General features: G+C 39.7%; 2 protein-coding genes and 1 long non-coding RNA gene across 4 annotated transcripts in view; 2 read left to right on the forward strand and 1 right to left on the reverse strand.

Moving 5' to 3' along the window:
* Nucleotides 1-27,684, forward strand: part of LOC119767372 (sideroflexin-2) — a 200,272-nt gene that overhangs the window by 153,838 nt on the left and 18,750 nt on the right. The window lies entirely within an intron of this gene.
* On the reverse strand, nucleotides 13,485-24,008 carry LOC119767380. The gene is made up of 3 exons (XR_005277477.1): nucleotides 21,305-24,008; nucleotides 20,242-21,206; nucleotides 13,485-14,128 (listed from the first exon to the last, which is right to left on the reverse strand). It is a non-coding gene; the product is annotated as an uncharacterized LOC119767380 (long non-coding RNA).
* On the forward strand, nucleotides 24,970-26,048 carry LOC6043854 (histone-lysine N-methyltransferase NSD2). Its single transcript, XM_038255850.1, has 2 exons — nucleotides 24,970-25,106; nucleotides 25,180-26,048. Exons 1-2 carry the CDS (start codon nucleotides 24,978-24,980, stop codon nucleotides 25,327-25,329), a joined length of 279 nt encoding a protein of 92 aa, XP_038111778.1. The 5' UTR covers nucleotides 24,970-24,977; the 3' UTR covers nucleotides 25,330-26,048.

The raw sequence follows: 27,684 nt of genomic DNA on the forward strand, positions 1-27,684 counted from the left end.
CGTGAGGTTACGGGTTTCGCCTTGTAAGCGGAAGGTGATGGGTTCGATTCCCGTCTGGCTCGGCAACGTCAGATCCCTTAAAAGAGCAAATCTGCTCACTGGGAATACTGACCGGTAGGGGATGGGTTTCGGCTAGCGGCGTGCTGGGTTTCCAATCCAGAGATCGTGAGTTCGATTCTCGTACCGGGATGATGAAGTTTAAATAGGTCGAGTACCGATGCAAAAAGGGCTTTGTTTACCAATGGCTCTTGCGTCCTTTTGAAAACTAATCCGAGAATACTGCTTGCGACAAACACAAAGCGACCGCGTCGTAGGCACAGGTAATATGAGGCATGTTTGGAGTGGGGAGACTAGAGTTATCTAAGCCCGACCTCACGCACACTAGCACCCCATTTGTTTTGCTGGCGGGTACAAAATTTAACCTCAATTTTTTTCGTGTACGTATACGCAATACATGCGCACGTAGATAACTCTCTTGATCCCTTTTTTGTATCGCACATAACTCTGTCAATTTCTCACAAAACTATGATCTTTTTGCATGAATTGAAAGCTTAAACATTCAACTATGTTTGGCTGATAAGGGTATTTTATCAGATAAGCTCTTCGAATAATGCCAAGCGTTTTAAAAAAAAAAAATAAACCGGCATTTTCAAAATGTTGGAGGTAATTTGATCCACCTTTCAACATTTTGAAGAAATCTTAAGCAAAATGTTTCTTATCCATCCAAACTTTTAATTTTCTATAAGATACAGCAATTTCACATTAAACCTGTACGTTTGTGTTCAAAATATAACAAGTTTAGCATGTATAATATTTAAAAACTTAAAATTTTCATTTTTAGACCAAAATTGAGCATGTTTACAAAAGCTGGTAATTTTTGTTTACAAAACTTTTGAAAAATGGTTCAAACTGCAGTTAGTTATGTACAACTATACTAAAGGAAACTATGTACGAAAACCCACCCAAATTATTTAATTTTTAGGCTGATTCCAGTGACTGTAAGAATGCAGGGATCAAGTCTCCCTAAACGCACTTTTTTAAACAATTGATTGTAAAAATAGTATGACGATAAATTTAACATCAAATGCGTAAGGGTTTTGGAGTTGATATGTTTATCAAACAATTCATGTATAAAAAATATTTTGTTTTAATAATTTTTGAGTGTTTTCTATACTTATCAAAACAAAGAAAAAAGATCTCTTGGAAGTTTTTTGCAGCACTTCTTAGAAAAATGTGTGTAACTCAATCTAAACATTTTTTATTTTTTTTCTTTGTTTCCTACAATGAGTTTTAGTCAATTTCGCACAACTTTCTAGAACAAAGCTAATTGTTTTACCCACATGCTGACGAGATACAGGCTTGGGATCAAGTCTCCCCGGGGATCAAGTCTCCCCACTCTCCCCTATAGCAGAGTGTTCATAGAGAGTTTTTATGTTAGATGCTCTGGATGGTTGAAAGAAATTTCAGATAAAATCATACAAATTTATAAAATTATATTATTTTTATTGTACTGGTAAGTAATTAAGATTAGAAACAATAAACTTATTTTACAGCTATTTTTATGTTTGTATTGACAAAACAAATATTTTCCTTATTTTTCAAGCAAGATAATCATTAGAAAGTTTCAAGCTCTAACTAATCTCTATGATATTTTTTGTTTACATTTTGTCACCTTTTTTTAAATAAAATAAGAAATTGAAATCAAATAGCAAAAACCATTTTTTCTTTATTTCTCAAGCAAGGAAATCAGTGCAGAGTTTTTAGCTCTAATTGCTCTCTATGGAAATTTGCCATTTTATTACCTGTATTCGAAATATTTTTTTATTTTTCAAACATAGAAAAGCAGTGAAGAGTTTGAAGCTATAAATGCTCTCTATGGATATTTGCCATTTTATTACCTGTATTCTAAATATTTTTTTTATTTCTCAAGCAAGGAAATCGGTGAAGAGTGTTTAGCTCTAAATGCTCTCTATGGAAATTTGCCATTGTATTACCTGTATTCTAAATATTTTTTTATTTTTCAAACACAGGACAGGACAGAGAGTTGTTCATTCTTGGTAGTTGAGCAACTTTGTCGAAAACAAAAACAAATCTATACCTTTTATCTCAGAAAATAAATAGTTTTTTCTTGTTTTGCACAACTAAAATCAAACAAATCGTATAACGTCTGAGAGAATAATATAGAACCTTTTGGTACCAGCAACTTTCTAGAACATGTCAAATTGGATTGGAAATTGGATTTTCACCTGCAACTATCTTCCGTAATTGACAAAGCCAACCGGAAACTTGGTTTTTTGTTCAAGGCTGCTCAAGAATTTGACGATCCGTTATGTCTTAGGACATTGTACTGTGCTCTTGTGATATCGCGCCTTGAGACGTCAGCAGTTGTCTGGGCACCCTATAACCAGAATTGGATCGATCGCATTGAACGTGTACAAAGGAAATTCGTCTGGTTTGCTCTGAGACGCCTCCCGTGGAATAATCCTGCTCAGTTACCAAGCTACGAAACTCGGTGCAACCTGCTTGGAATAGAGACGCTCCAAAACCGGCGAACAATCTCAAGGGCTGTATTCGCTGCGAAAGTTATTACCTCTGAAATCGACTCCCCTAATCTTCTTTTCCAGTTAAATGCCAGAGTGCAGCCAAGGAATCTACGCCCAACCCCTGGATTCCTCTCACGCCCGTTGGTCCGTACGGTTTATGCGGAAAACTCCCTTATTCGTACGCTGGCCACAGCTTTCAACGAGTTCTACCATCTGTTCGACTTCCACGAACCTGTGAGCCGAAAGACTTCGAACTGAACTCCGAGATCGTTCTCGTTCATCTCGTCCTGCTGAAAACCCGCAACAACGTGCATCAAGAACAAGAAGATCTAGCCGTTAAATCATGTTTTGTTTAAATTTATGTTTTGATAACTTGACTATATTTATGTTTGTAAAGTTCTTATTATTTTTAAGCAACCAAACTTCATTGGGACCACCGGGTCAGATGATTTCAAATAAAACTAACACTAAACCTTTCTAAAACTTATCGTTTTTGAGATATATGCAATTCAATATTATTTTTCCCCATACAGAGCTTAGCTCTGTTGTACCATACATAGCAGGTAAAGAGTTTTTATTGAGCCTGTAGAGCGTCTTTGCCTCCACGTTCTTCTTTGGTGCCTAAATAGGTAACAGCTTAAACAGCCACGTTGAGCCGTTACCTGAATCCTTGTTGAGTAAACGTGTGTTGCCTGCTTTGAAGATTTCCAAACTTTCGGCGACAGGAAGCTTCAATGGATTCGTGATGTGTCTTAAGATGACCGCGTCGCTAGTTGTGATGTTATGTTTTTCCTTGATGATGCCGAACGGCTACTGCTGACCTGAAATGGGGGACAAGTCCTTTCCGTTTTTCCTCCTTGGCAATTCTGACACCAGTCTTTATATGCTCATCCAACCTGGTTTCTAGTAATCTCTTAGTTTGTCCAATAAAGCTCATATCACAGTGGCCGCAGGATACCTTGTAGATGCCGGGTGATGGATGGATTTCAACTGACTGTTTCTACTGCTGAAAACTAAATCGATGCCAAATTTAACCAGTTTTTGTCGTAATGGGCGTGTTATCCTGTAGTCGAATTCTACTGCTGCTCTTCGTAGTGGCTCTGCTGGTTGCGTAAGGGTTGTGAGTGATGTTCTTTCCTTCTTGTCGATGATTGCTTGGATAGTTGTTCTGCTGTAACCGTTGATTTCTGGTGTTTCAAATATGTATTCCAATTCCTTATGTTTTCCCGCTTCGCGGAGTGGTAAAGTTGTCATCCTGTGTATGAAATAATGATATGCTGCCATCTTATGTTGGAAAGAATGGTTTGACGTGGCTGGTATTGTTCCTTTGGTCTTTGTTGGCTTCCTGTAGATCTCGAAAGAAAATGAAGATGGGCAACCTGGTTCTCTTAGGATCAGGATGTCTAAGAAAGGTAACTTTCCTTCGACTTCCATTTTGTAAGTGAACTTGATGCTTCTGCGTGCACTGTTTATGGTGTCCAGTACCGTTGTTAGTGAATCCCTTTTGATGATGCAGAAGACATCATCCACGTATCTCCAACAACGTTCTGGTAGTAGGTTTTTGGTCTATAGCTCGTGTTCCAATGCAGCCATGTAAACAACGCTCAGGAACGGTGACAGTGGGTTACCCATCGATGCTACCATCTTCTGTTGGTAGATGCAATCCCTGAACTGGAAGTAGCTCTGTTCCATGCATAATTTGACGAATTTTATATACTGGATTGTTTTTGCCTTTCTTACTAAAGAAAGGTATAGGTTTTACTTTAAGCCAGGACGTCATTTCCATCTTCGTAAATATGTCGATTCAGCGTGAATTTTAATCGGAAAAATCGTCAAAAAATCACACTGCATCGATTTTCGACGCTCTATCGATTCACCTTGACAGAACTCGTCTATCTCGAATCCTCGAATTTTGAGAAAATAAATTCCGTGGAGGTCGAGTGATGTTCGTATGTGGTAAAATTTTGCCAAATTTTGTGTCGCGCCGTTCTCAGCTCCCATAAATCCGATTTCGATTCTTCTGAGTGCAGATGAAAGCTAGTGTGCTGAACCTGGGCGAGTTGCCACGCAAATTTCGAAATATCCATCTGTTTTCGGATGCGGCCAGACTTTTCAACAAAATACACAGTTTTCAAATGAAAATATGGTAATTTTTTTTTCATTTTCATATTTTTTATTTATCTCAAAAATTGCATTTTTCGAGTTCTACAACCTCCCAAATTTTCATCCAGATCCATAATCTGGTTCTGGAGTTAGAGCCGTTTGATTAACCTACCAAAAGAAAAAAAATCCCTAAAAAAAAAGGTAAAAGCCCACCTGGTGACCTTCGCCAACATTTTTCATTTCTGATTTTATTCAAAATTTCTTGCTACATTCATAGTACAGACCATGAGTGAGCATCTGAAACAAATTCGACATCGATCAGCAATCCCGATCAATTTTTAGAACGATTTACTTTTGCCTTTCTTACTAAAGAAAGGTATAGGTTTTACTTTAAGCCAGGACGTCATTTCCATCTTCGTAAATATGTCGATTCAGCGTGAATTTTAATCGGAAAAATCGTCAAAAATCACACTGCATCGATTTTCGACGCTCTATCGATTCACCTTGACAGAACTCGTCTATCTCGAATCCTCGAATTTTGAGAAAATAAATTCCGTGGAGGTCGAGTGATGTTCGTATGTGGTAAAATTTTGCCAAATTTTGTGTCGCGCCGTTCTCAGCTCCCATAAATCCGATTTCGATTCTTCTGAGTGCAGATGAAAGCTAGTGTGCTGAACCTGGGCGAGTTGCCACGCAAATTTCGAAATATCCATCTGTTTTCGGATGCGGCCAGACTTTTCAACAAAATACACAGTTTTCAAATGAAAATATGGTAATTTTTTTCATTTTCATATTTTTATTTATCTCAAAAATTGCATTTTCGAGTTCTACAAGCTCCCAAATTTTCATCCAGATCCATAATCTGGTTCTGGAGTTAGAGCCGTTTGATTAACCTACCAAAAGAAAAAAAATCCCTAAAAAAAGGTAAAAGCCCACCTGGTGACCTTCGCCAACATTTTTCATTTCTGATTTTATTCAAAATTTCTTGCTACATTCATAGTACAGACCATGAGTGAGCATCTGAAACAAATTCGACATCGATCAGCAATCCCGATCAATTTTTAGAACGATTTACTTTTTGCCTTTCTTACTAAAGAAAGGTATAGGTTTTACTTTAAGCCAGGACGTCATTTCCATCTTCGTAAATATGTCGATTCAGCGTGAATTTTAATCGGAAAAATCGTCAAAAAATCACACTGCATCGATTTTCGACGCTCTATCGATTCACCTTGACAGAACTCGTCTATCTCGAATCCTCGAATTTTGAGAAAATAAATTCCGTGGAGGTCGAGTGATGTTCGTATGTGGTAAAATTTTGCCAAATTTTGTGTCGCGCCATTCTCAGCTCCCATAAATCCGATTTCGATTCTTCTGAGTGCAGATGAAAGCTAGTGTGCTGAACCTGGGCGAGTTGCCACGCAAATTTCGAAATATCCATCTGTTTTCGGATGCGGCCAGACTTTTCAACAAAATACACAGTTTTCAAATGAAAATATGGTATTTTTTCATTTTCATATTTTTATTTATCTCAAAAATTGCATTTTTCGAGTTCTACAAGCTCCCAAATTTTCATCCAGATCCATAATCTGGTTCTGGAGTTAGAGCCGTTTGATTAACCTACCAAAAGAAAAAAAATCCCTAAAAAAAGGCAAAAGCCCACCTGGTGACCTTCGCCAACATTTTTCATTTCTGATTTTATTCAAAATTTCTTGCTACATTCATAGTACAGACCATGAGTGAGCATCTGAAACAAATTCGACATCGATCGGCAATCCCGATCAATTTTTAGAACGATTTACTTTTTGCCTTTCTTACTAAAGAAAGGTATAGGTTTTACTTTAAGCCAGGACGTCATTTCCATCTTCGTAAATATGTCGATTCAGCGTGAATTTTAATCGGAAAAATCGTCAAAAAAACACACTGCATCGATTTTCGACGCTCTATCGATTCACCTTGACAGAACTCGTCTATCTCGAATCCTCGAATTTTGAGAAAATAAATTCCGTGGAGGTCGAGTGATGTTCGTATGTGGTAAAATTTTGCCAAATTTTGTGTCGCGCCGTTCTCAGCTCCCATAAATCCGATTTCGATTCTTCTGAGTGCAGATGAAAGCTAGTGTGCTGAACCTGGGCGAGTTGCCACGCAAATTTCGAAATATCCATCTGTTTTCGGATGCGGCCAGACTTTTCAACAAAATACACAGTTTTCAAATGAAAATATGGTAATTTTTTTCATTTTCATATTTTTATTTATCTCAAAAATTGCATTTTTCGAGTTCTACAAGCTCCCAAATTTTCATCCAGATCCATAATCTGGTTCTGGAGTTAGAGCCGTTTGATTAACCTACCAAAAGAAAAAAAATCCCTAAAAAAAGGTAAAAGCCCACCTGGTGACCTTCGCCAACATTTTTCATTTCTGATTTTATTCAAAATTTCTTGCTACATTCATAGTACAGACCATGAGTGAGCATCTGAAACAAATTCGACATCGATCGGCAATCCCGATCAATTTTTAGAACGATTTACTTTTGCCTTTCTTACTAAAGAAAGGTATAGGTTTTACTTTAAGCCAGGACGTCATTTCCATCTTCGTAAATATGTCGATTCAGCGTGAATTTTAATCGGAAAAATCGTCAAAAAATCACACTGCATCGATTTTCGACGCTCTATCGATTCACCTTGACAGACCTCGTCTATCTCGAATCCTCGAATTTTGAGAAAATAAATTCCGTGGAGGTCGAGTGATGTTCGTATGTGGTAAAATTTTGCCAAATTTTGTGTCGCGCCGTTCTCAGCTCCCATAAATCCGATTTCGATTCTTCTGAGTGCAGATGAAAGCTAGTGTGCTGAACCTGGGCGAGTTGCCACGCAAATTTCGAAATATCCATCTGTTTTCGGATGCGGCCAGACTTTTCAACAAAATACACAGTTTTCAAATGAAAATATGGTAATTTTTTTCATTTTCATATTTTTATTTATCTCAAAAATTGCATTTTTCGAGTTCTACAACCTCCCAAATTTTCATCCAGATCCATAATCTGGTTCTGGAGTTAGAGCCGTTTGATTAACCTACCAAAAGAAAAAAAATCCCTAAAAAAAGGTAAAAGCCCACCTGGTGACCTTCGCCAACATTTTTCATTTCTGATTTTATTCAAAATTTCTTGCTACATTCATAGTACAGACCATGAGTGAGCATCTGAAACAAATTCGACATCGATCGGCAATCCCGATCAATTTTTAGAACGATTTACTTTTTGCCTTTCTTACTAAAGAAAGGTATAGGTTTTACTTTAAGCCAGGACGTCATTTCCATCTTCGTAAATATGTCGATTCAGCGTGAATTTTAATCGGAAAAATCGTCAAAAATCACACTGCATCGATTTTCGACGCTCTATCGATTCACCTTGACAGAACTCGTCTATCTCGAATCCTCGAATTTTGAGAAAATAAATTCCGTGGAGGTCGAGTGATGTTCGTATGTGGTAAAATTTTGCCAAATTTTGTGTCGCGCCGTTCTCAGCTCCCATAAATCCGATTTCGATTCTTCTGAGTGCAGATGAAAGCTAGTGTGCTGAACCTGGGCGAGTTGCCACGCAAATTTCGAAATATCCATCTGTTTTCGGATGCGGCCAGACTTTTCAACAAAATACACAGTTTTCAAATGAAAATATGGTAATTTTTTTCATTTTCATATTTTTATTTATCTCAAAATTGCATTTTTCGAGTTCTACAACCTCCCAAATTTTCATCCAGATCCATAATCTGGTTCTGGAGTTAGAGCCGTTTGATTAACCTACCAAAAGAAAAAAAATCCCTAAAAAAAGGTAAAAGCCCACCTGGTGACCTTCGCCAACATTTTTCATTTCTGATTTTATTCAAAATTTCTTGCTACATTCATAGTACAGACCATGAGTGAGCATCTGAAACAAATTCGACATCGATCAGCAATCCCGATCAATTTTTAGAACGATTTACTTTTTGCCTTTCTTACTAAAGAAAGGTATAGGTTTTACTTTAAGCCAGGACGTCATTTCCATCTTCGTAAATATGTCGATTCAGCGTGAATTTTAATCGGAAAAATCGTCAAAAAATCACACTGCATCGATTTTCGACGCTCTATCGATTCACCTTGACAGAACTCGTCTATCTCGAATCCTCGAATTTTGAGAAAATAAATTCCGTGGAGGTCGAGTGATGTTCGTATGTGGTAAAATTTTGCCAAATTTTGTGTCGCGCCGTTCTCAGCTCCCATAAATCCGATTTCGATTCTTCTGAGTGCAGATGAAAGCTAGTGTGCTGAACCTGGGCGAGTTGCCACGCAAATTTCGAAATATCCATCTGTTTTCGGATGCGGCCAGACTTTTCAACAAAATACACAGTTTTCAAATGAAAATATGGTAATTTTTTTCATTTTCATATTTTTATTTATCTCAAAAATTGCATTTTTCGAGTTCTACAAGCTCCCAAATTTTCATCCAGATCCATAATCTGGTTCTGGAGTTAGAGCCGTTTGATTAACCTACCAAAAGAAAAAAAATCCCTAAAAAAAGGTAAAAGCCCACCTGGTGACCTTCGCCAACATTTTTCATTTCTGATTTTATTCAAAATTTCTTGCTACATTCATAGTACAGACCATGAGTGAGCATCTGAAACAAATTCGACATCGATCGGCAATCCCGATCAATTTTTAGAACGATTTACTTTTGCCTTTCTTACTAAAGAAAGGTATAGGTTTTACTTTAAGCCAGGACGTCATTTCCATCTTCGTAAATATGTCGATTCAGCGTGAATTTTAATCGGAAAAATCGTCAAAAAATCACACTGCATCGATTTTCGACGCTCTATCGATTCACCTTGACAGACCTCGTCTATCTCGAATCCTCGAATTTTGAGAAAATAAATTCCGTGGAGGTCGAGTGATGTTCGTATGTGGTAAAATTTTGCCAAATTTTGTGTCGCGCCGTTCTCAGCTCCCATAAATCCGATTTCGATTCTTCTGAGTGCAGATGAAAGCTAGTGTGCTGAACCTGGGCGAGTTGCCACGCAAATTTCGAAATATCCATCTGTTTTCGGATGCGGCCAGACTTTTCAACAAAATACACAGTTTTCAAATGAAAATATGGTAATTTTTTTCATTTTCATATTTTTATTTATCTCAAAAATTGCATTTTTCGAGTTCTACAACCTCCCAAATTTTCATCCAGATCCATAATCTGGTTCTGGAGTTAGAGCCGTTTGATTAACCTACCAAAAGAAAAAAAATCCCTAAAAAAAGGTAAAAGCCCACCTGGTGACCTTCGCCAACATTTTTCATTTCTGATTTTATTCAAAATTTCTTGCTACATTCATAGTACAGACCATGAGTGAGCATCTGAAACAAATTCGACATCGATCGGCAATCCCGATCAATTTTTAGAACGATTTACTTTTTGCCTTTCTTACTAAAGAAAGGTATAGGTTTTACTTTAAGCCAGGACGTCATTTCCATCTTCGTAAATATGTCGATTCAGCGTGAATTTTAATCGGAAAAATCGTCAAAAATCACACTGCATCGATTTTCGACGCTCTATCGATTCACCTTGACAGAACTCGTCTATCTCGAATCCTCGAATTTTGAGAAAATAAATTCCGTGGAGGTCGAGTGATGTTCGTATGTGGTAAAATTTTGCCAAATTTTGTGTCGCGCCGTTCTCAGCTCCCATAAATCCGATTTCGATTCTTCTGAGTGCAGATGAAAGCTAGTGTGCTGAACCTGGGCGAGTTGCCACGCAAATTTCGAAATATCCATCTGTTTTCGGATGCGGCCAGACTTTTCAACAAAATACACAGTTTTCAAATGAAAATATGGTAATTTTTTTCATTTTCATATTTTTATTTATCTCAAAAATTGCATTTTTCGAGTTCTACAAGCTCCCAAATTTTCATCCAGATCCATAATCTGGTTCTGGAGTTAGAGCCGTTTGATTAACCTACCAAAAGAAAAAAAATCCCTAAAAAAAGGTAAAAGCCCACCTGGTGACCTTCGCCAACATTTTTCATTTCTGATTTTATTCAAAATTTCTTGCTACATTCATAGTACAGACCATGAGTGAGCATCTGAAACAAATTCGACATCGATCGGCAATCCCGATCAATTTTTAGAACGATTTACTTTTTGCCTTTCTTACTAAAGAAAGGTATAGGTTTTACTTTAAGCCAGGACGTCATTTCCATCTTCGTAAATATGTCGATTCAGCGTGAATTTTAATCGGAAAAATCGTCAAAAAATCACACTGCATCGATTTTCGACGCTTCGTCGCCAAGTCGACAAGTTGTCAAGTTGAGCTTCGAATACTGGCGCGAGAATGCTGGCGCATATATTTGCTGGCTCGACTTATACTCGTTTGTAGTAGCTTGTCTACCGATGTTTTCTACAACATGTAAGATATCGTTGCTTTTCGGTTTCTTTTGCCCTGTCCGTTTTTGCATTTCTGTCCAATGTTTATTCAAAAACTTTTGTGACATAGGACATTCATCCGGCTACAATCAATTTGTTTCCCGTGCGCTCCTAAAAACGCCTAAATGTAGACTTCATTTGTCGTAAGTTTATCTAACAGGGTTCATTGGATTCCAATAGGAGCTTTCCAAGCTTTCATCGTTTATATCGTTTTCAAAGTTTTCAATGCTGGCGACGCCAATGGCTTTCTACCTAAGGTTCTCGCGATTGAGTGTGTAGTGGTGCGGTTGTTGAAAATAGCTATCTCTGACTCTGTCACTTTCTTAGAAGCTTCTTAGGCTAGCTTCCCTGCACCGTGCGGCACACGCGTTTCACCGAAGCTAAAAAACCAAAACCGCGGTGTGCATTGTCACTGGCGCATGGGAAGCTTGCTATGATCGCGTTTGGCATAATCGCTTGTTTGATTACAAACGTACAAGCATATTGTACGATTGAATATTTTCTTTTGGTGAAAATTGCGGTTTTTATTTCTTTTGGAAATCATATCATTTATAATACTTTGCTTTCATCATAAGACTTTCTGTTATATTCTTTAGTAAGAAAGGCTCTGTCTCACCCCAGGTGGGATTAAATCGGGTTTTTGTCTCCATGATTCTCCCTCGTATTGTGATAGCAGCCAATCCGGTAAAGTTCCTATTGCGTTGTTTACTGGTATGCTTGGGAACAGTGCCTTAACGTCGAAAGAAACCATTATTTCATCCTCAGCTATCGGTCCCGACTCTAGGAGCTCCTTTGTGAACACCTGCGAACTGATGATCGTAGACGAAATACGTATCTGTCAAGATATTAAAATATATAGCGGAATTAAAAGGAACAACTCGTCTCTTTGTATTCATAGTAATGCATTCTGCTTAAATGCTCAGCCAAACCACAATCAACCAAACCACAATTATCCTCCTTCTCTGGGCATTCGGCCGCCTTGTGGCCCACTTGCCCACACGTGAAGCACTTCCACTTTTTCACTGACGGCTTTCAGACGAAGGCAGCCGGCTCCCGCTTAGGGGTAACCAACTCCACACCTTTTCCTCCGCGCTTGATCTCTTCGTCAAGGAGACGACACTTGACGAACTCCATCGACAGCTGCCCGGATAAACGAAAACTATATCGATTCTGGTGAGGAACTTAAAAAAACCTTATGAGATAAGGTCACCATTTGTAATAATGTTATTTGGCGGACCTTGATGACTATTTGTCAAATGGTCACCATAATGTTTGTAATGGTCAACAATTTTCTTGATAACTTTAAAAAACTATTTGCTGATGTTTTTTCAAATGGTTACCCTAAATCATAAGGTAATTTTAATGTTCAAATGGTTCAACTGGCGGACTTGGATGATTATTTGTCAAATAGTCACCGTTATAATTAGGGTTTTTAAAAAGTTTGTAATGGTGATTTTTTTCTGAATGACTTTGAAAAACTATTTGAGGATGTTTACTCAAATAGTTACCCTAAATCATAAGGTAATTTTCAAGTTCAAATGGTTCATATTGATTCACGAGTACCATATAGAAACATTGAATAACCATTTGAAATAAAAAAAAAGCATTTACCAAATTTTAATAAGTTCACCCAAGTGAAAATTTTGTTTTACCCCGTTGAATCCAGAATCCAATGTAAATTTCAATTGCTTTAGTTTTTTTGGATGAATTACTTTTGGTTTTCTTTTTGATCAAATTTGAATATTTAATATCAACATCGTTGAAAAATTCAAACTGATCTCAAAAATCAAAAAGAATAACATTCAAAATACACAATAGTACTTAAAAAGTACATCAAAATTTAAAATAGATTTAAATCGACTCTCAACAGCAATTTTGTCTTAATCTCTGTTCTTTGCAAAAGTTACAAAAATTTTACAAAAGTAATGTTGAGCATCTCTTGACTTTCTTTAATCAGGCTTGCATCCCCCTCAACCTTATTCCAATGTCCATCGGAGTAAGCGGGATACACTCAATGACTAGATTTGCTTATTGGACTTTATTAAGAAAAAGTCCAGATCTTGTCTCACCAGTTCCTGCTCAATCCGATGCTTCGCCGATATCTGGCACACCTGGCGACGAACAATTCAGAGTACTCGTACGACCCTGACCACGGGGCGAACTTCGACCGGTGGTTTCAGCGGCTCGATGCCCTCTTCAAGCAAAAGGTGACTAATACTAAGGTTTAAAAAAAGCTAAACTTAATTCTTAATAGTGAAATCCTTTAATGCTGTCATCAGCCAAATCAAAGTTGCTGGTCATCGACCCTCCCGAGGTACAGATGCTTGTCGTGATCCGGGCTCGCGACACAGAATTTCGGACCAATATTTTCGACTAGTTTTCAGACCGATATAAAAACACATGTTTCCGTGCCAAAACGTACAACAAGACTGCTTTATTTTCCAACCTCGATTCTCACGCTCTTATTTTCGCATCTCTCTCATTCTCTCTTTTTGCCTCTCTCAAAACGCTCTCGCTTGCCAACACCATCGGAAACATGGGCTCTACTGTAATTTGCTACCAATTTTTTTGCTCCTCTCAATTTCTACTGTCTTTTGCATGCCTACTAACACAAACAAACAATTTAATTTAACTGAACCCGCACTCATTCCCTACATTCTCCCTCTCCTCTACTCTATGTGAATAATTTCAACTAATACATCTATTCTATGTGGCATGGAAAAAAAAACTAAATAGATTCATTTTTTTTTTGTTGGTAGGAAAAGCCCGTCCGCATAAAAACCTACATCTTTTCAAAAACGTTATAATATTTACAATTCATTCTTCCCCATGATTCGCTTGTACAAAATTGTCCTGTCGATGGTAGATTCCAGTGCACCATCCGTCAACCTTTTTCTCATGGTGTTACCTGAAACGATAAAAAAAAGTCTGTAGAATATTTTGGATTCACTAATCAATTCGATACTCAAATTTGTTGCCTCCAGTTAAATTTTGTCAAAGATTTCCAAGTCCACCTTAGTTCCATCCTGGATTCACCTTGAAACAAACTGTGGAAAAAATAAAAAGAAAACCTCAAACCCGCATGGCTTGATAATTATTATCTACTTAATTATATTTTTAGAACTCCATTTTTGAAGGAAAAAATATTTATATTTTTGAAATCAACGAAAATGTTTATTAGGCATCAGGCTTTTGACGAAAAAATAAACCAGTTTTATTGAGTTATTCAATTTTACCACAAAATTCAATAATGATATAATTAATCAAAGTTTAAGACGATTAGAATATATTCAGTATCAACTTAAATTTACAAAAAAAAATCAATTTTAAAATTCCTCAATTCAACAGCCCAGTTTTTCAATCACAATAATAATTGAAATGTCCCCTATTACTTCTGTTTCCGGTTATAATAGCTAGCTGTAAGCGATTAAAAATAAATTCGTTCCCATTTAATCAAGAGCTCAAATCAAATTTAATCAAGAGCTCAAAAATTTATTTAGCTGTTTTTTTAAATTATATTCCAAATAAATATTTTTGATTTGTTTCTTATTTTTCGTATTATCTTAGATTCTCACTTTTATCATATTATCCATGTTTTCGAAAATTTATCAAAACTCAAACTATATTTTATTAATTGAATCACAAAACTTTTTTTTTACTAACATCTTACTTCTAAAATTTTTCAACTGATAAAATTAGAAAAGTCATAATCCCAACAAAAAAATGTTTACCCTATCAATGTTTTTTTTTTCTTACCTCTGTTCACACTCCCATATCGTTTTAACATTCTTTTACAACAAGATCAAAATTAACAACCTTCTCCTTTTAATCTTAAATTTTCACTACATTTACATTGTTCTTGTTTGCAGACCTGCCATCTTATGTTCAAATTATATTTTACAAACTAAATCTAAAAAAATCCAATCAAAAATAACCCTACTCGATCAAAGTTTTTCACATTAGTTTTGTTTTTAACAAATCAAACAAAATCTCAAATCATATTTTAGAATCTTACTTCTAAAATTTTTCAACTGATAAAATTAGAAAAGTCATAATCCCAACAAAAATTGTTTACCCTATCATTTTTTTACCTCTGTTCACACTGCCCATATTTTTAAAATCACATTTGATTGTGATTAATTGCAAAAATTCTACTCTAATTTAGAAACAAATACATTCAATATTCAGATTCTACTTCATTTTTCGTTTTCAAATTATTTATGTCTTCAGAAATTACCTTAATGTCAAAGTTCAAAACTAGAACAACTACTAACAATTTTCTCTTCTTATCTAATCTTCTTACTTTACCCACATAATCCTTGTTCGCAAGCATTCAATATGCCCAAGTTTATTTCAAAGTTTCCCACTTGATTCATGATTTCAGAAATTGAATTAAAAATTTTCAATTTTTTTTATAACAGCATCACATTTTAAAAAAATCCCCCACTAGCACAACAAACCACAACAATATTTACTTTGCACGAATTTCCCAGAGATTCTATCATAAGCTCAAATTTGTATGGATTAGGTTGCGCTTCGTTTCTCAAATAATTGCTCCATAACAGGCCAATATTCTAAAATTCTTTTCCAACATCAAGCTTCCTACTTTATCCTTATTATCTATGTTTCCAGACATGAACTCATTAGCTCAATCAATCAAGTCATCAGTTATGTTGTAGAATTTATGTAACTTCCTCACATTACTCTATTCAATCAACATTTTAAATTATATTTTACAACTCAAGCTTATAAAAAAATCAACTAACACATCAATTAATATTTTTAACTTTATTTAAGCTTCCTACATTATTTACACTATACCTGTCTTCAGCATTTAAATCAAAAGTTCAAGTTAGATTTTAATTTGGCAAATGCTTGTAACAAGCATACGTTTTACCCTTTAAATAATTCGTTAGTATTCGAACTTGGAATATACTCCGATAAAAATGCTGGAATCGGTGGTGATCAAACTAACACCTTTGAACTGTTGGACTGAGACGCTAAACCGTTGGCAACCAAGAGGTTTATGCCATCAAAGTTTGAACTAATCCGCGGTGGAGAAATAATATCGCAAGTTTTGATATAATCAAACTATAATCATCTCGGGGAAAATATCATCTTTTCTGGGAAATCATTGTCCCCTCGCGGAAAATATCATCTTCTCAGGGAAATATCATCCTCTCGGGAAAACATCATCCTCTCAGAGAAATCATTATCCTCTCGGGGAAAACATCATCCTCGTAGGGTAGTATCATCCTCTCGGGAAAGCATCATCCTCTCAGAGAAATCATTATCCTCTCGGGAAAACCAACATCCTCTCGGGGAAAATATCATCCTCTCAGAGTAGCATCATCCTCTCGGGAAAACATCATCCTCTCGGGAAAAATATCATCTTCTCAGGGAAAATATCATTCTCTCGGGAAAATATCATCTTCTCAGGAAATCATTATCCTCTCGGGAAAATATCATCCTCTCAGGGAAGTATCATCCTCTCGGGGAAAGCATCATCCTCTAAGAGAAATCATTATCCTCTCGGGGAAAACCAACATCCTCTCGGGAAAATATCATCTTCTCAGGAAATCATTATCCTCTTGGGGAAAATATCATCCTCTCAGGGAAGTATCATCCTCTCGGGGAAAGCATCATCCTTTCAGAGTAATCGTTATACTCTCAAGAAAAATTGCAAGCTTATTTCTACTGAAAGCTATTTTTAGCCAGACTGAAATTATCTCTTTCTATTGTTCACACGTGTGAACTCCCGAGTGACGAGTACGTGCTAGTTCACAGTTCTAGTGAACAACACTGGTGCACTCAACGGGACTCACTGATACGCGATCACATAGTCAGAGTGGCCGTTTACATCTGCCAGCATTCCTCTCGAGGAAGGTTCTTTCAGTCACGCTGAAATCATCTCTTACTACTGTATACACGTGTGAACTCCCGAGTGACGAGTACGTGCTAGTTCACTGTTCTAGTGAACAACACTGGTGCACTCAACGGGACTCACTGATACGCTATCACATAGTCAGAGTGGCCGTTTACATCTGCCAGCATTCCTCTCGAGGAAGGTTCTTTCAGTCACGCTGAAATCATCTCTTTCTACTGTTTACACGTGTGAACTCCCGAGTGACGAGTACGTGCTAGTTCACTGTTCTAGTGAACAACACTGGTGCACTCAACGGGACTCACTGATACGCGATCACATAGTCAGAGTGGCTGTTTACATCTGCCAGCATTCCTCTCGAGGAAGGTTCTTTCAGTCTTGCTGAAATCATCTCTTTCTACTGTTTACACGTGTGAACTCCCGAGTGACGAGTACGTGCTAGTTCACTGTTCTAGTGAACAACACTGGTGCACTCAACGGGACTCACTGATACGCGATCACATAGTCAGAGTGGCCGTTTACATCTGCCAGCATTCCTCTCGAGGAAGGTTCTTTCAGTCACGCTGAAATCATCTCTTACTACTGTATACACGTGTGAACTCCCGAGTGACGAGTACGTGCTAGTTCACTGTTCTAGTGAAAAACACTGGTGCACTCAACGGGACTCACTGATACGCGATCACATAGTCAGAGTGGCCGTTTACATCTGCCAGCATTCCTCTCGAGGAAGGTTCTTTCAGTCACGCTGAAATCATCTCTTACTACTGTATACACGTGTGAACTCCCGAGTGACGAGTACGTGCTAGTTCACTGTTCTAGTGAAAAACACTGGTGCACTCAACAGGACTCACTGATACGCGATCACATAGTCAGAGTGGCCGTTTACATCTGCCAGCATTCCTCTCGAAGAAGGTTCTTTCAGTCACGCTGAAATCATCTCTTTCTACTGTTTACACGTGTGAACTCCCGAGTGACGAGTACGTGCTAGTTCACTGTTCTAGTGAACAACACTGGTGCACTCAACGGGACCCACTGATACGCGATCACATAGTCAGAGTGGCCGTTTACATCTGCCAGCATTCCTCTCGAGGAAGGTTCTTTCAGTCACGCTGAAATCATCTCTTACTACTGTATACACGTGTGAACTCCCGAGTGACGAGTACGTGCTAGTTCACTGTTCTAGTGAAAAACACTGGTGCACTCAACGGGACTCACTGATACGCGATCACATAGTCAGAGTGGCCGTTTACATCTGCCAGCATTCCTCTCGAGGAAGGTTCTTTCAGTCACGCTGAAATCATCTCTTTCTACTGTTTACACGTGTGAACTCCCGAGTGACGAGTACGTGCTAGTTCACTGTTCTAGTGAACAACACTGGTGCACTCAACGGGACCCACTGATACGCGATCACATAGTCAGAGTGGCCGTTTACATCTGCCAGCATTCCTCTCGGGGAAGTTCTTTCCTTTTTTTGTCAACATCTCATATCTTATGCTCTACCCACTCAGGGGACTCAAGCTCTAAATATCCACTACCCTCTCAGGGGAGTAAACCTTAATGCCCCATCATCCACGCTCTACAACCACAGCGGTATCAAGCCTTAAAATTGTACCCGCTTTACCCTCACAGGGAACTCCTACTCAGAAACTGTAACATTCACGCTCTACCTTCACCGGAGACTCGAGTTAAAAAAAAAAACTCTACTTCCTCAACTCTTTTCTCACTGGGTACTCAAGCTCTCTACTCTACTTTTCATGGTATCGAAATTCCAAACATACGAATTTACAATTTTAATCAATGTCAAAACATCGCATAAACTGTCGTTTTTTTCTTTTGTCTCTAGAAAAACGGCTAGGACATGCAAACAAAAGACAATCAATTCAATAATATCCAACAAAAAACAAAATTTTGTTCCAACATCTGTCCAATGTCGGGCTAACTGTAGAGCATTTGACATGAGAAGGACTGTACAGAGTCAGCCCTACAACAACCAGAACAACGATCGCCAAACCTGACCGGGATAAACAGACACTTCGTTCACAGACAAACAGACGTGAATCATCATTGATTTTATCAAAAAATCCATCGTTTACCAAAGAAAGTTCGAAATTGGGCTGCACACTAGCGCTATCTGCAGTCCTGTTGCGAAAACATCATCATTTCGATAAACCAAATTAAGCGTGTACCCATTTTTCCCTCTAAGCGTGTACGAATGAAAACTGACAGGTGTTTGTTTATGTTTGCTGTCGATTTTGTTTTCTCATTCTATGCCCAGAAAATTCGCAAAAGATGGGCTGGAAAGTTGAATAATCCTGCTAAACTCCCATCATAATAACATTCCACCTTGTATTCCGCAGCATGTTCTGTCCCGTGACCTGCAGTTTTGTTTAGGAAATAAGATGAGAACCGGTGTGATGGGCAAGTCGCGTAAGATTGAATAAAACTGATCGCAGGTTGCGTGATTGTTATCTTCCAAGCTAATCCAACTGGCTGTGCCGGGTGTGGGCATGTAAAAGGGTTGGAGGTTCCGATTTAGTTTTAGCGGAGTGGCAATATCATTAGTTCATGTTACAGTGAAAAAAAATAGCCACGGTGCCAAGGCGAATGGGTTGCTTCAGATTCAAGGTCTTCAAGGGAACAACCTAGGAAATAGCATTTATAGCATTTATGAGCATGTTTAACTGATGTCGGTCGGACGAAAAAACCAATGCAGCTGCTAGAGGTGAAGGGGAGTGGAAGTCCATCAATTAAATTGTGTTAAACTGATTTATTCTTTTACATATCCTGTTTTCAAAATGTTCAGTTAATCTACTCTGGACTGGCTTGAACTCCAGTGTCGTGTCTTTGTCTCCTCCTCCAAGTCTCTTTACCATACAACAGATTGTTGGTCACGATGTCATCGACCGAAAGTCACACTTTTACCATATCGAATTATTTCAAGAAAATCTACCGCAGTTAACCAAATCAAATTAACAATGCAACATTGGATTTTCTCCCCACGTGTTGGCTATAAAGAAAACATTGCACACACACACGGTGATGCACTGAAACGTCAAAGGGCCAAGGGATACGGTGGCGCCACCGACGACGTTCGTGTCTTGTTGCGGTACTACGGCATCCATTTTTTGACTGATTTGAATTTGAAATGACGGTTTTAGTTGGCGATGGTTTGAAAAAGAGTTGCACGTCTGTTTGTCTGTGCTTCGTTGTTCGATCGCTTCGGATGTTTCTGCTTCAAACAATCCTCAATGAAAATCCATTGTTTTGGCAACATACCTCGTGTAATCTCCGGTGACACACCGAACGGAAACGAATGCGTTTGTGTTGGTGTGCAGCCTTGTAAAAAAATACCGCTGTTGTGCCGCAGGGCTCGTTCGAAACGCCACAACACCAACACCAACACCTTTACCAAACACCGCCGCTTTGCCGCAACACCGCACTAAACCCTCACTCGTGAAATTTAAGGTCTTCTCAAGGGTCTTCTTTTACTTCCCATCACACTTTTTTTAACACTCGCGAAAACGAAAATAAAACGCAGTCAACACAAACATTTAATTCCCCTTTTGATCGCGCCGCAAACAAAACACCTCGAAATGACATCGCGTAGGCTCGGGAAACCGATCCGCGCCATTGTCGTGATCCGGGCTCGCGACACAGAATTTCGGACCAATATTTTCGACTAGTTTTCAGACCGATATAAAAACACATGTTTCCGTGCCAAAACGTACAACAAGACTGCTTTATTTTCCAACCTCGATTCTCACGCTCTTATTTTCGCATCTCTCTCATTCTCTCTTTTTGCCTCTCTCAAAACGCTCTCGCTTGCCAACACCATCGGAAACATGGGCTCTACTGTAATTTGCTACCAATTTTTTTGCTCCTCTCAATTTCTACTGTCTTTTGCATGCCTACTAACACAAACAAACAATTTAATTTAACTGAACCCGCACTCATTCCCTACAATGCTGTTCGTAACTTTCGGCTTTCTGCTGCTGCAGTTGAATCTACATGTACATGCAGCCTTCATCGTCGACAATCCCACCTTGGAATAACCTTCCTGGTTTACTTCTTAGTATCGATCAGCCGGTCCTGTTCGTGTGTGCTAAGCTTGATTTTCTGGCTGTACTTATTCTCGAGGCCTTTCAATTCCAGCGACATTCCTCCGGCGTATGGTTTTGCGACCTTTTGCCGCCGTCGTACAAAACTAAACATTCCGACGGGCATCTGTAGTTGCGGTTGGCCTTTACATTGATCAAACGCATATCGATGGAGAGAAAAAGATAAATAAAGTAAAAAAATAGCAATTGAACAACAACACTCTATAAAGCATTAAACTTACTATTTCACTATTGCTGCTGCTGTCCTCCGTCCTTTTCTGTTCCAGATTTTTCCTGTAACATTGCCCTGGTTAAAGTTGGTCACCTGCCGTCGTCCCCCAGCCTTCGTCGTTGAGCCAAAACACAAAACAACCGGAAAATCGCACACAGCTTACACTAGAACTGCAGCAAAATACACTTAGATGATTTTTCCTGGCTATCGAAACCCTGAGTAGAACCAAAAACCGATTATGATTCGGTGTTCTTGGACCAGGCCGTGACCCAGGCCGTGACGAAAAACAAAAAAATCAATCCTCCAAAACCGCGCGCAACGATCGCAGTAGGCGGACAAAACAAAACAAACAAACAGTACACGCTGCGACGATACTACGATAATCTGTACACGATTAAACAGTTATTTCTTTTTTGAATTTTCGCAGGTTTTGGGGTAATAATAATGAATGCTAGGATTAGTATTCAAAAAGACGTAAGAGCCAATGGTAAATAAAGCCTTTAATGCATCGGTATTCAACCTACTTACGAAAAGCCAATTTCAAAAATGCTTAAGATTGTTCATCTACACGTCCTTCAAGTGCCCCAAACTAAATTAATTTTCGTTATAACTTGGAGAAAACCGAATTTTAGTGTCGAAGGTCACGATGGCTCTTACGGCTTTTTGAAAACTCTTCCGAGAATGATTTTTGAAAGTGTGTGACAGAAAGTGGGGTCAGATCATCGAAATGAAACTTTTTATATTTAAATAAATATTTATCTGACTGAAAATTATTTTTCATCAAACAATTCCAGAGTTTTGTTTTAAATGGCCTTGGAAACAAAAGAAAGCTATTGTCTTGGGTCCTTTAAAAAAAATCTGAATTTATTTCTGATGATGAGGAAGTTTGAATTTTCACATCATTTGGAAATCCCTCGGCCTATTTCCGTCCAATTTTTGACAACCGTGAAAATATGTCAGAAAATATGAACGAAATCCACAATCATTTGAGCTGGCAAAAAAACAGACTTTAGAAAATTTTACGTAAGGTTGACGTAAGGACCTAAAAGCGAACTTAAATTTAAAACCGGCTCTCAAACCAAAGCTCTAACACGATTAAAAAATTACGCTCCTCACATTTTCATGTCCAGGCAAAAACTTTTGCCTCTTTTTCCTGCACTAGTGATTTGTTATTATTTAGAGCAAAAATTATTAAAGTTGTCAGCAGGTCTTTGCCTAACTGAAACATTATAAAATTAGACAAAAAAAATCATTCGAAACGACATGCAAAACTAAAACAATGCATTTGCTTTCCGTGTACGGCGTTTTCGAGAGGTACTAGAATACACGTTAAAGTAAACACACTTATTTAAAACAACACTTGACTAAACTTATATTCAATCACTATAATTTTATCAGCGTGTAAATCATCGTCTCATTTTGACATTTTGTTAGTTCAAGCAAAGCACTTTTTGTAAACATTCCTACAGTTTTATCTTTATCGAACTTGGAATCTGTTTTGAATTTTACAGTCGGTTTTATTCGCGAAGGCATAGATAGGCATAGGCATATGGCGAAGGTTTTCTTTACCCAAAGTCCGTTTTTCCTTAGTATCTGGTTGCTAACTGTGTAGTGCGTGGTAAAAGCAACTTTAATTTGACTAATTTCGTGAAATGACGTAAACGAAGACGTCGAAGACCAGGCCTGTGTCTAGACCGGAGACGTCTGCTGGGGTCAATTGGTTTACTGTCTCTAGCGTGTCCAGCTGGCCAGTCAGATGACCCTTGGATAAGATCATCGGCAACGGCAATCACGAATTCGATCTGGAACTGACCGTGGTGGATGAAGTCCTCCACAACGTACCACCAGCTGTTCCAACCAAAGAAGCTGACCTTCAACAAGGAAGATGCTGCTAACATTTAAGCCCGTGGCCACTAAACCACCGACTAGGAATCCAGGATCGACCCCTTCTCCGTACATTGGTTTGTTTACATACCAACAATTCTTGAACAAACCCTCCGAAAATGTTACTGCGCGCTGGTCAATTTGGAGGAGTATCAGTTTGTGATCAGAAATTTGGAAACGCAGCAAACTAACGTCGTTAATTGGTGGCCACTCGCTCAGCTGGTTGTGTTTGAATTGCCGACGACAAACCTCCTGCAAAGTAGCCATTATTATATCCGGTCAAGATTAATGTTTTCAAGCAATCGATCCTAAAATGTACAATTGAAAACATAAACAAACCTTTATAGGTACATCAATGAGCAGAACTGAGATTACCTCAGTCGTCTAATTTGTGGACATGCCAACTGCACCAACTTTGCCCTATCTCAATTTGATCTGGATTACCATTCAATAATTTTAAAACACTTTTATTCACGAGCGATCGGTCCAACTGAACCATACTTGATCGAACACGCAGCGAAACTTTTTTGTCATTCGCAAAAAAAACAGCATTTGAAATTTACATTTGGTAATATTTACAACAGAATCATCTTTTACATGCTTTTTGAAATTTCAAATTTGTCATTTGCAAAAACAAAAAATAAATTAAATGAGGTTCATGCACAACGTTGAATCTCATTTTACATTATGGTCGTTTAGATGCAATACCGTTATCTGGGGTGAATCGGGACTACAGTCTGAATAGGGACAGCAGTTTTAAGAGCACTTAAAGCTTTTAAATTTGGAAATGGATGTACACATTTTGTTGGCCTGAGTCTGTTCTAACCGAAACAAACCAGAAAAATCAAAATATTGTGCTCCAACATGATTAAAACTGCTGTCCCAATTCGCCCCATGTGTCCCGATTGACCCCAGTTTACGGTACAGTTGAATTTCAAATTTACATTGAGCAGGTTTACATTCAAAACATGATTTCAGTGACGTTGAAATTAACATTTTTCTGTGTACGGTGAAGTGTTCGTCGTGCAGCTGCACCAGTAGTACCAAGTTAGGTGGACACTAGGGGGGTGACACTTAGGTTCTGCCGGAGCTGGAACCTCGAGCTCGGTGCCAGCACTGAGCTGGTCGGAGCCAGCACCGTGCTGGAACCGTGTCTGGAACTTTGGTTGAAAAGTAGCCCATTTTTTGGAAATTAATTTAGCGTGCATCGCGCAGTAGCTGTCACTGTCAACCAAAGAATGAAAACAAAGCCAACCTGTTTTTTTCTTCCTGCAAAAGTTGCACGCGGTTTTTAACAGCAAAAATAAAAGTGGTTGTTCCTTTGCCGTACCACACGGGTTACACCTGCGTCACAGATGATCCGATGATCCTCGTACCAACTCAACCGACACACGGGGCTCCCTCGTCCGGTGCATTCGATGTCTTTCATACCACCGATGGCAAGTGCATCCCCGCCGGATTCCAGCTACTGACCACGTCGATCATGATCTGCCCCAAACACTCACTCGAACAGTGCTCAATCAACGTCAACTGGTGCTTCCTGTGCTGCAAGGGCGGAAGTCTCATCTGCTGCGAAACCTGCTCGACGACCTTCCACCTCGAGTGCCTCCCGCCGGAAGGTCGCTGCATCTGCGAAGAGTGCGAATCCGACCGAATGCCGGTGAACAACGAGATCGTCAAAACGAGCAAAAGGAATGTGCGTGCGCTTCTTGGGCACGCACGACTTACGCTGGATCAACCGGAGGCGAATCTACCTCTCGCCTTGACTCAGACATCGTGATGGCCGGAAGCGGTCGGGCATGATGGAGCGGTTCAATGAAGAATCGACCCCGGACGATTTGAGCGTTAAACCGCCGATGTACGTGAAGATCAAGTCCAACAAGTACGTTGCTCCGCTGAGAGGGTGCAACGCGACCAGAGACGAGGAGGTGAGTTTGTCGAGAAGATGGTTTTCCGTATCCGTTAAATCTGTATTCCGTTAAATCTATTTTATTTCGACAGGAGGACTTGATCTGTGAGTACAAATTGTCAAACACGGACACGTGCGGACTGAACTCGAACTGCATCAACCGGGCGCTGCTCGTGGAGTGCAATCCGAAGATTTGTCCAGTTGGCGAAAGTTGTCAGAACCAGTGCTTCGAACGAAAGTAGAACCCGGCGCTGGCGGCCAAACGGATACCCTCCAAGGGCTGGGGTCTGGTCGCGCAGGAGGACATACACCATGGTCAGATTGACCACGACGAAACAAACCTTTGTTACTAAGTTGTGTAATGAATTACATAAGAACAAGAAATTATGTAAATGTAATCGAAATAAATTTAAAACGCTGTGGCAGTTGCAGCCGCAATCAGTGGAGCTACTCCGGTAGCCTGATGTAAGATCGGAACCACGCCGAGAAGGGAGATGGGTTGGATCAGAATTTGAGGGTTCACGTAATGTGAGGAATACGCCGACTCGACAATCACGTTTTTGTCGCCGGTGTTATCATCGGCGGTCTCATTCGACACGGTCGGTCATCATCTATGGCACCAGCGGAACCAACGAGGCCACGTACTTTTTCGTCCGCTTTCGCACCATCTCTAGGCACTCTCCGATAGTGAAACCATCATCTCGTATATCCTTTGCCGTAATCATAATCACCCGTCGCGACAAATCACCAAACTGACGCTGGACGTCCTTGTGCAACAGAATGAACACTCCGACGGTACAAAGTGTTGGGAGGCAACCACCCAAACAGCTCCATGGAGATGATCGTGGTGTCGATCAACAAATCGCAGTGTGCTACTGTGTGCGATCAACCGTAACTTTTCATTCCTAGTCTGACGATTCTTCAATAAAGACAGTTTTCTAAAGCTCCTCTGACTTCATCAGGTTGGTTATGGGCCCAGAGTACGTTCGGACGGAGCGAATTTCGGCAACTGGAAGTTCCGGATGGAAGTCCTCCTGGAGGCAAAAGGTTTGCTGGATTGTGTGGCCGAACCGCTGAACCTGGCGGCTTTTGCGGAGCTGCAGGATCAGAAGCGGGCGGAACGGGTTGCGAAGGACCGGAGCTGCAAGAATCTCTTGGTCAACCGCATCGCCGAGGATCAGCTGGACCACGTGAAGGGCGCGCGGACGGCTAAGGAGACACGGGACGCGCTGCGCAACACGTTCGAGCTGTTCCTGAAGAAGCGGTTCCAGGAACTCCGCTTGGCTGAAGGCGGGGATGTCCCGGCGTTCCTTGTCCAGTTTGACAAGTTGCTGCGGGAGCTTAAAGCGGCCGGCGTGAAAATGGAAAAGAAGGACGTGGTTTGCCAGCTGCTACTGGAGCTTCCCAGGTCGTTCGACGCGCTGGTGACGGCGGTAGAAACGATCGAGCCGAAGGACGTGACTCTTGAGTACATAAAAAGCGCTTGCTGGACGAACAGGCCAAGCGGAACGGTCAAGATGTTCCAAGTGAAGAGGAGAGCTGTCCCGGTGAGTCGTCGTTCGTCAGCACGAGGAGAAGAGCGCTGAAGTGCTTCGGATGTGGTGGGTTTGGCCATAAACGAGCGGATTGTCCCGACGGACGATCGGACGAGATGAAATCGGAAAGAAGCTGGATGTCTGGTAAGTCTGGCAAAGCTAACGTAACCAGCGAAAACCAGATTCCATCTCGTCCGACCGTCCGTCGGGACAATCCTCTCGTTTATGGTCAAACCCACCACATCCGAAGCACTTCAGCGCTCTTCTCCTCGTGCTGACGAACGACGACTCACCGGGACAGCTCTCCTCTTCATCACAAAGGACCTGGAAGCGCAAATCCGGATCGGACGATGGGTCCGGATATTTGACCAACATTGGTTTAATCAGATACAGATGCTGATCCTGCTGGTTTCCAAAGATACCCGGTATCAACGAGAAGAATCGTATCGCAGATTCCAGATTGCGGTTTTCGTCGAACAGGTTGCGTGCCACCTTAGCAAAGACCCTACAAATATTACGCCGCAGGCCCGTTCAATTTTAGCTGTTCCTTCGACTCCGGCCGCTGCGGGTTGTTCGAGTCCGGCGCGTGAATGGACCTGTTTGGACCAGCCGGCATTTCTTGGCCACGAAGCAAATTAAAAGCCTGTTCGATAAAAATCAATAACAACAACTTTTCTTTGGCGACTCGGATGACGTTCTAAACGTCAAAAATTTTGCACACTTAAAAGAGATTACCCAGATTTTTAATAAAATTGGTTCGGGGCTCAAAAGTTCTGGCACCGAGCCAGCACCGCGCACAAAACCTTGAGTGGCACACTCTTGGGTGGACATCATTTGGCTTACTTGGCCCTGGATTTCACCCACATTTGAGCTGCCAAAGAAAGCCAATCTGGAGTTTACCAATTTTAATTGACAGAATCTATATTAACAAAAAGAGAAAACAAACAAACGGCTCAAGAACAAAAAGGCTAAAAAAAATATCGGTTCCTTTTGATGCGCAGCAATTCCTTTGAGTTTCGTTGACGATTAAATTATAAGTATATCATGTTTTTGATAATTGTT

Source organism: Culex quinquefasciatus, chromosome 2 (assembly GCF_015732765.1).
Source record: "Culex quinquefasciatus strain JHB chromosome 2, VPISU_Cqui_1.0_pri_paternal, whole genome shotgun sequence".
NCBI lineage: Eukaryota > Metazoa > Arthropoda > Insecta > Diptera > Culicidae > Culex > Culex quinquefasciatus.